The sequence below is a fragment of the Tasmannia lanceolata genome, unplaced genomic scaffold (genome assembly GCF_043159265.1).
Source record: "Tasmannia lanceolata isolate RefF3 unplaced genomic scaffold, GAP_Taslan_0.1 ptg000037l, whole genome shotgun sequence".
Taxonomy (NCBI): Eukaryota; Viridiplantae; Streptophyta; class Magnoliopsida; order Canellales; family Winteraceae; genus Tasmannia; species Tasmannia lanceolata.
The window spans coordinates 44,977,125-44,986,729 of NW_027518714.1; the positions used below are offsets into that span (position 1 = coordinate 44,977,125).

Sequence of the window (9,605 nt, forward strand, 5' to 3'; positions counted from 1 at the left end):
GGAGCTTCACTCGCTCACATCTCCTTAGCCATTCTCAGCCTAGGGTATTGACATCATTGGTAAGATCTCTCACAAGTCATCCAGTGGGCACAAATACATACTTGTTGCAATCGATTACTTTACTAAATGGATTGAAGCACTGCCGTACAATTCAATATCATCTGCATCAATCGCAAAATTCATCTGTAGATATGGAGTCCCTCACGAGATGATATCAGACAATGGTTCACATTTCAAGAAAGAAGAAAGCAACGTTGTCTGCAGAATTCAGAATCAAACACCATAAGTCTTCTCCATACAGACCTCAGACTAATGGTGTTGTCGAAGCAGCTAATAAGAATATCAAGATTATTCTTCGGAAAATTATCCGATCGTACAAAGATTGGTCGACTAAACTCCCGTTTACACTTTGGGCGTTCGCACTTTGGGCATACAGAACATCTGTCCGCACATCTACTGGAGCCACTCCTTTTTCACTCACATATGGCATGGAAGCGGTCCTGCCTATAGAGTTGAAAATCCCGTCACTTAGAATCCTGATAGAAAGCGATCTACCAGAACCTAAATGGACTCGTATTCGTCATCAAGAGTTGTGTATGATGGATGAGAAAAGGTTGAAAGCAGCGTACCATGTACAAGGTTATCAATGCAGATTGGAAAGAGCCTTCAATAAGAAGGTTCGAATCCGTGAACTCAGAGAGGAGGATATGGTGCTTAGGGAATGTCGAGCTTCTATCTTCAATCCACGGGAAAAGTTTAGACCTAACTGGTCTGACCCCTACGTCGTTGATGAAATCTTGCCCGAAAAAGCAGTCAGACTTGTTGACCAAAAGGGGGATAGGATTCCTAAACCCACTAACCTCGATCAGTTAAAAAGATATTACTCTTAGAAGTAAATAAAAATTTGAACTACGCGGACCTAATCCCATCCTCTTTGAGGTACTTAGGCAACCTGGCAAATTCAGGTTCGGTCACCCTTTTAGCACATCCCAAACAGAACCCATCACATTACCCCTTTCGATCCTTTTCCCCACAGAAAAGCCTCGAACTACGCGGACCTGATCCCAACCCTTCTTCGGGGTACGTAGGCAACCTGATCATCTCGGGTTCGGTCAACATTGGTAAAACCAATAAACCTTTCCAATATCCCCACTAATCTCCCAGATGTCCAGAACAAGTAGATCTGAAGATCCGCTAAGTTGAAAACCCGAAAGGGCAGCTTAGGCAAAAATTAGGATCATCAAACCTGTAGGGACACAACCTGAAACTTTGTTCCTAGCAAAAATTAAGGTATAAACAGTCCGTCAAGTTGAAAATCCGCAAAGGACGACTTGATTGTTGGCAGGGCATATCTTCGGAATGACCAATCAGAGATTTCTCTAATCCAAAACAAAATGAGTTAATACTTCAAACAATCTAAAGGGTCTCTGGGCCATAATTAAAAACCAGAGGCAGGGAACACTACCTACGCGTAAGAATATTTAAACTCGTCTATCTAGGGTTCCGACTTACCTAAATAAAACAAAAGCATTTGTTTCATTAAAGTCAAGTTTCCCTCATTTCCTCCCTATATGGAAATTCATAAGAAAAAGAAGAAATTGCATTTTTCCTCTCAGCTATACCCTTGCCAAGCTTAGGTATCATATGTTGAAGAAAGGCACAACAAATTCCTTTATCTCAGAAGGTCGCGATCCAACTCAGTATTTCAAGTCTCAGAAGATCAGCTCAGTATCCTGTGTACAGATCTCAAAAGACCAGCTCAGTACCCCATGTACAGATCTCAAAAGATCAGCTCAGCACCCCGTGTATAGATCTCAGAAGATCAGATCAGCATCCCGTGTACAGATCTTAGAAGAACAACTCAGTATTTCATGTACAGTTCTCAGAAGATCAAGATCTAGTTTTGATACTCTGTGTACTGAAAATAAACGTTCGAAGGAATGTAACTTTACCATGTGTGGCTATCAGCATGTATCTCTTTTGTGTTCGCAATAAATTGCTACCCTGGTCTCATCTTATATTTAGCTTTCTCTTGCCTATGGGAATGAATACACTAGGGGCATTTTTGTATTATTAATCGCAGAAATATGATTAATAATACAAAAAAACAGGATCAAATCACTAAGAAACCATGCAAGGGGCATTTTGCATTATTAGCCTCCGCTAATAATGCAAAATGCTAGAAAATCAAAATTAGCTTTTATAATAGTCAAAATCAAGTTGTTTTAAGAACCATACTAAGGGCATTTTTGTATAACTATTCATCTAGAATAGATGTCTGTTTATACAAAAATCCACTTTTCTCAAAAACAACAAACGCAAATAATTGCAAATAAAAGTAAACTAGTCAAAAGTGTATATACATATATATATATATATATATATATACATATATATATATATATATGTGTGTGTGTGTGTGTGTCTGATCAATTACAAAATGTGTCTCATCCCCAACTAGGAGAATCAAAAAGAGAAAAACATAAATAGAATACGCTAATCACTGCTCTGGCGGTGGTGGATCTCTCGGATCCTGCTCTGGACGATCATGATGTAGATAGACAGGAGGTGTAGCAGCTGCTCCAGGCAGAGAAACTGAAGAATCTCTTAGCTCTCTAAAACCCATTTGAACATCGTCCAGGAGACGATGAAGTGAACTAGAGGTCATCGTCATCCCTGTAACGAGTAACCCTCGGACCGAGTCAGGCTCACCTCCAATAGCTGTGGATGCTCTGTCACCAGGGCCAACGTCTGGCTCTGAAGGAGGAGGCACATACATGCCCCCAGGACCTACTCCAATCCTCACTCTCATCGCCCGGGTGGTGCTCTGTCTCACCAGCCTCTTACCCCGCATACGATCAGGCGAGGTAGTCTCAGCAACCTCGGGGTCCTTTGGGACATAGTCCTCGTCAACCTCATCATCTCTATCGTCGGTACTGTCCCGACCCTCTGCTACAGGCATCTCTGGCCTGTACACCTCCTCTAGCTCAGGATCTCCTCGCCTCTGCCTCCTCTCCTGTACCCACAAGATGTATCAAAACATCAAGATATATCAAATCATAGGTACAAGAATTCAATTTCTGAAAAGAGAAGAGCAAGTACATGTCTGGTCTATGGACCCTCACTCGCAGCCAATCTCTGTCTCAAAATCTCTATCTCATGCTGGAGCTCAACAATGAGATGAACGTCCTCCTGTCGAGCTGCCGCCATCATCTCATTCTTTCCTATCTCCTCACTGGCAAGTGACCATAGATCACTCACCATCAGCAACAGTTGATTCGCCTGATTGCGAGGGATCTACATTTGCCAAGTAAAAATCAAATCAAAAGTGAAAGCAAATTTCAAATTCTGAAATTAATGCATAATCAAATTCACTTACCCCGGATAGGTCTCTGGAATAGGATATTCAATCGCCCCAGATGGCCAAGCCAGCTCAAACTCCCCTCTCCTATCACAGGAAGGTATCGTCCGGCCTGGCAGTGGAAAGTACTCACGAAGTGACAAAGGACCGGCCCCTGAAGAATCGGATCGAGTACCTCGTCTGTGAGGCACTCGGGCAGGAGCCCTCGGTACAGCTGGTGGGCGAGGAGCCGCCCTCGCCAGAGAAGTGGACGTCGAGGAAGACGCCATCACTGGTTCTTTTCCCATGCTGCGAGTAACAGGTCTCTCTCTCTCTCTCTCTCTCTCTCTCTCTCTCTCTCTCTCTCTCTCTCTCTCTCTCTCTGCCGCTGGTGCCATCTGAGCAGGCTCTCTGATCACTAGACCACCTCTGACCGTAACGGCTGTGACCCTGATAGCAGCGTGAAAAGCCCTGTCCTCATCATAAGCAATGAATTATAAAGGAGCAGTTAGAATATTTTCAAAATTGAAGAGAGAAGGGATAGAAGCGTACCGCCCAAATGTACCAGAGACCACACAGAGAGTGTGATCCATCTCGTGACAAAGCATCAATCTCACAGATCAGATAAGCGTAAGCCTCTCCTCCCTAGTCGTACTCCGCAAACCTGTCAATGTCGCAGATGATGCTCAAGATTTCTCTCCGAACAGTATTCCCTGTGTTGCTATACAGAGTGCGGCCCAGAAGGACCATAACAAAGCTCTTCGCCAACTGGCGATAATAATCATCTCCTGGAACTGTTGGCCTAGGTGGCCAGTGATCTAATCGGCTCATTTGGAGCCTCGACAAAGAAGCATGTGCAGGTCTACCCTCCTGATATAGAGGATCGTGCTCTTGCACTCCTAAAAGCTCTCTGATATCTTCCTCTGTAAACATCAGTCAGCTGAATGGGGATCCCTCACATCCAAAGTCCTGTCAGTGCGGAAAAGGCTGCAAGAGTCATCATAACTTCCCCAATCAGGAAGTGAAAAGTGTGGGTCGTCTCCCACCATCTCTTAGCAAGGGCAAACACGAAGCCTGTACCCACCCCCTCAGAATCGGTATAGACTAATCTGTCTAAACCCGTCCCCACTATATATGCTTGAGCTCGAGGGTGTAAGACCTCCCATCTAGCCCTGGTGTCTCTCACAGACCCCCTCGTAACCATATGAGGAAGAGCCTGTGTCAAAAGCAGCGAGAAACGACTAAAGAGCTATACTACTGAAAGAAGAGCAAGCGCCAAAGGCTAAAATATATATATTCCTAAGTCTAGGATTTATAAAAAGCTAAGTTCAAGAGCGTACCTCTCCGCTGCAAAACAACCGCGAGACGTGTCCAACCGTACCTCTCAGATGCGTACCCTGGGTACCATAGAGCACGATCCCGCTCCTCGTCCCCTAAGGACTCTCGCCCAACGTCTCTTCCCCGAATGTGAGGCCGGCGCACCATATCTGCTGCAAACTGAAGCAAACTCAGAAACCTCGCAAAGAACGCAAAGAAAACTTAAAAACCTCAGAAACCGCAGAGAGAATTCAAAACCTCAACTCAACTCAATCAGAAAATGAAGAAAATGAAGGTTGAAAGGGTATTTAAACCCGTTCAAACCTCCCATTTTCGTCCCAGACGAATTGGGATTCGTTTGGGACGAATTCCCAATTCGTCTGAGATGAATTTGGGGGAATATTCCCCCTATTTCGTTCGTTTTCGTTCGTTTTCGCCGTTTTGTGCCCGTTTGGCTCACTTTTCGCCCGCGAATTCCACCCATCTTTCAGCTATGGATCAAATCAACTCTCTGGGCAGTCCCCTGATCTTTCGAGTGTATTTAATCAGAGTATTCTCGGCAGAATCAAGTCTCCCATACTCCCAAATAAATCAAGGATTCGCACATCCTCCTTTGCAAAATCCATGTAGGACATCCTTTGGGCATCAACCGCCTCTCAAACCTCTGCTTTGGGATTCTTGAATCCTTGGAAACAATCCAAAATCAACCTTAACAAAGTCCGAACACTCCTAAGCGAACCTTGCACCATGCCAAATTCAATCTAAGATGCATAAACATCCCATTTTCTCCTTAGCTGAGTAGGCTGATGTCTACCCGTTATTAGAAAATTTCTAAAGGCAATCTTATGCCATTCAAAGCCTCCCTTAACAAAGCAACCCTCCTTGCCCATAGAGTTAGAACTCTACTTCAGGATGTCTCTCACCCGGCGGACCAATCAATCGCCCTGCGAGGCCAGGGAATGCCAAAATCTTAATAGTGGATTTATCCAAACATGGGTCAATCAAGATCAATCTCGATCTTTCGGCATATGTTTCCCTCCCCTTCAGAATCGATTCTTTAATTCATCGACAAGATGTCGATCTTTACCTCCCAAATTATTCGGATCCCCTGCAGAGTTTGCAAAGTAAACATGTGCAAAGTAAACATGGGTCAATCAAGATCAATCTCGATCTCTCAGCGAATGTTTATATCCCCTTTAGAATCAATAATTCAATCCATCGACAAGATGTCGACCTTTCCCTCCTGAATTATTCATATCCCCTACAGACTTTACAACCAAATCTCCATCGGAGTTTGCAACCAAGTCCCCAGCAAAGTTTGTACCTGCGTCCACAACAGAGTTCGTGAGCAAACCATATATTCAAAAACAAGCAAAAGCCCCATGAGGCATCATCCCCAGCAAGAATCTTTCAAAATAATTTCAAGCCAGTGTAAATCCGCTTCCACGCGGTATCTAATCCGAGTTAACCTGTTACAACGCGTTAGCTCTCCAGGGTAAGTTCGTCCAAACACGGTAACCCTTTCAAGCCAGTGTAAATATGTTTCTACGTAGTATCTAATCTGAGTTAACCCGTTATCGCGCGTTAACTCTCCAGGGTAAGTCCGTCCAAACACGATAACCCTTTCAAGCCAATGTAAATCCGTTTCCACGTGGTATCTAATCCGAGTTAACCAGCTACGACGCGTTAACTCTCCAGGGTAAGTCCGTCCAAACACGGTAACCCTTTCAAGCCAGTGTAAATCTGTTTCCACGCGGTATCTAATCTGAGTTAACCCATTATGGCACGTTAACTCTCCAGGGTAAGTCCGTCCAAACACGGTAACCCTTTCAAGCCAGTGTAAATCTGTTTCCACGCAGTATCTAATCCGAGTTAACCCGTTACGACGCGTTAACTCTCCACGGTAAGTCCGTCCAAACACGGTAACCCTTTCAAGCCAGTGTAAATCCGTTTCCACGGGGTATCTAATCCGAGTTAACCCGTTACGACGCGTTAACTCTCCAGGGTAAGTCCGTCCAAACACGGTAACCCTTCCAAGCCAGTGTAAATCTGTTTCCACACTGCATCTAATCTGAGTTAACCTGTTATGCCGCGTTAACTCTCCAGGGTAAGTCCGTCCAAACACGGTAACCCTTTCAAGCCAGTGTAAATCTGTTTCCACGCGATATCTAATCTGAGTTAACCAGTTATGGCGCGTTAACTCTCCAGGGTAAGTCCGTGCAAACCCGGTAACCCTTTCAAGCCAGTGTAAATCAATTTCCACGTGGTATCTAATCCGAGCTAACCCGTTTTGACGCGTTAACTCTCCGGGGTAAGTCCGTCCAAACACGGTAACCCTTTCAAGCCAGTGTAAATCCGTTTCCACACGGTATCTAATCCGAATTAACCCGTTACGACGCATTAACTCTCCAGGGTAAGTCCATCCAAACACAGTAACCCTTTCAAGCCAGTGTAAATCTGTTTCCACGTTGTATCTAATCCAAGTTAACCCGTTACAATGCGTTAGCTCTCCAGGGTAAGTCTGTCCAAGCACGATAACCCTTTCAAGCCACTGTAAATCCCTTTCCACGCGGTATCTAATCTGAGTTAACCCGTTACGAGGCATTAACTCTCCAGGGTAAGTCCGTCCAAACACAGTAACCCTTTCAAGCCATTGTAAATCTGTTTTCATGCGGTATCTAATCTGAGTTAACCCGTTATGGCGCGTTAACTCCCAAGGTTAGTCCGTCCAAACAGGGTAACCCTTTCAAGCCAGTGTAAATCCATTTCCAGGCGGTATCTAATCTGAGTTAACCCTTTATGGTGCTTTAACTCTCCAGGGTAAGTCCGTCCAAACACGGTAACCCTTTCAAGCTAGTGTAAATCCGTTTCCACGCGGTATCTAATCCGAGTTAACCCGTTACAACACATTAACTCTCCATGGTAAGTACGTCTGAACACCGTAGCCCGTTCAAGCCAATGTAAATTTGTTTCCACACAGTATCTAATCTGATCTAACCCGTTACAACGCATTAGCTTTCCCGGGTTAACCCGTTATCACGATGTAGCCCTCCAACCCAGTGTAAACCCATTTCCGCACGATATCCAATCTAAGCTAACTCGTTGCAACGCGTTAGCCTTCAGGGTAAGTCCGTCGGAACACGGTAGCCCTTTCAAACCAATATAACCCGTTATCACATGGTATCCAATCCGAGCCAACCCGTTATAACACGGTAGCTCTCTAGAACGTTTTTTTCGTTCTTACGCAAATCACTTTCCGAACCAAAAGTGTTTCGCTCTTGCAATAGTCCTGCAAATCAAATCAAAGCCCGAGTAAGTACGTTTATACAGGGTAACTTGTCAAAATTAGTCACTGTTTAAACACAGTGTAGTATCAAAATCTTGTGTACGATACATCGTAACAAGCAACAGGTGATGCTTTAGCATTTCTGTTATCAGTGTCCGCACTGGGTGTCAAAATGACATCCCCAGAGGTCCCTCCCCGAGTTAGGTATCCTTAACCTAATTCCCACTGTCCCTCCCGGCTGTTAGCAATAACGTCAATCCCAGGACTCGTTCTGATGGTCATATCTTCAAAACCCCAAAAACCGTCGGCGAAAGGTTTCCACTCGATGACCTGATAGCAAGACTCCTCGGTGAAGGTTGACACCTGAGGATCCGATGTGAATCTTGCAAGCTTATCATTAGTCTCCGTTGAAAAAAATTTGATGTCTCCTTACTTTGGCATTCAGGTGCCTCACACCCTCTACCAAAGAGGGGCATCTGTAGACACCCAATTTTTTCAAGGATGTATTAGTGATAGGTGACGTGAGGAAAAAACTTATGACGAGTTTCGGAGCACCAATCGTGTTTCTCTCAATCTCTCTTTAGGGTACCTAACGATGTCTTCAACCACCAACAGCCTGTTTTAACATAGCACCTGCCCTTTTCGGCAAACCAAAAAGCCTGTCTATACAGCACCTGTCTTCTACATAAACCAATAAGTCCGTCTACACACGACACTCCCAATCGGTAGGCTAACCTAGGATCCGAAACTCTCTTTTTAGCACCCAAAGGCCACCCTTTCTCTCGAAAGTGCCCGATGACCAATTCATTGGAAAGCCTTGCACACAAGGAATCCAACGGATCTGACCGCATACGAATCGGAGTCCAATCAGAAGAGGTATGGATGACCGAATGCATTAGCAAGAGACGAAATCACCACCACCCAGAAGCCTGTTTAAACACAGCAAACACTTTTTTCGTCAAACCAGAAGCCTGTCCACTCAGTACCCGCCATTTACAGCATTCGTCGGTGAGCCTGTCTGTACATGGCATTCCCAATCGGTTGGTTAACTTTGGGTCTGAAACTCTCTTTTGGCATCCAAAGGGCACCCGATTTCTTATCCTTTGGAAAGCCCTAAACACAAGGAATCCAACGGACCTGACCATGTGCGAAACCGAATCCAATCGGAAGAGATAGGGACGATCGTAAGTATCGATAAAAGATGAAAACACTACAAAACAAAACGGAGAGGAGACGAACTATCGCGGCAACCAGGGATGACATCACCCAGATATCGAGCACAGATATTTTTTACCCCTCCCCTATGACGGGGGTAAGGTTTTTTAACACTTATCTCTCCTCTCTCTCTCTCTCTCTCTCTCTCTTCCCTCAGGTGTATACACCTTCTTTCGGTGTATTTCTCCTTTTTTCAAACCCCTAACCCCTGTAAAAATTTAGATAGAAACCCTAGTTAGCTTACTTTAAAAGAAAGAAAGTAAAGACACACTAAGTAGTTCCTTTCGGACGTCGGCAGACGGGCAGTCTGCCAAATTTCTGAAGGTTCAGAGCGTCTTTTTGTTTACGCCGTTGTTCTGCCGAATTTCGCAGAACTACAAGCTACTTTTCCATAGTAGCGCCGTTGTTCTGCTAAAATCTCGGTAAACTCGGAGGCAATTCGGCTAT

General features: G+C 44.6%; 1 protein-coding gene across 1 annotated transcript; it reads left to right on the forward strand.

The window, feature by feature from the left end:
* The first annotated feature begins 221 nt into the window (after positions 1 to 221).
* LOC143861476 (uncharacterized) lies at positions 222 to 890 on the forward strand. The gene has a single exon (XM_077372404.1). The coding sequence runs from the start codon at positions 222 to 224 to the stop codon at positions 888 to 890; it is 669 nt and encodes a 222-aa protein (XP_077228519.1).
* Positions 891 to 9,605: the final 8,715 nt, after the last annotated feature.

What these genes read in the sequence shown, in the direction of transcription:
- LOC143861476 (XM_077372404.1), top strand. Translation starts at nt 222, where the DNA reads ATGGTTCACATTTCAAGAAAGAAGAAAGCAACGTTGTCTGCAGAATTC.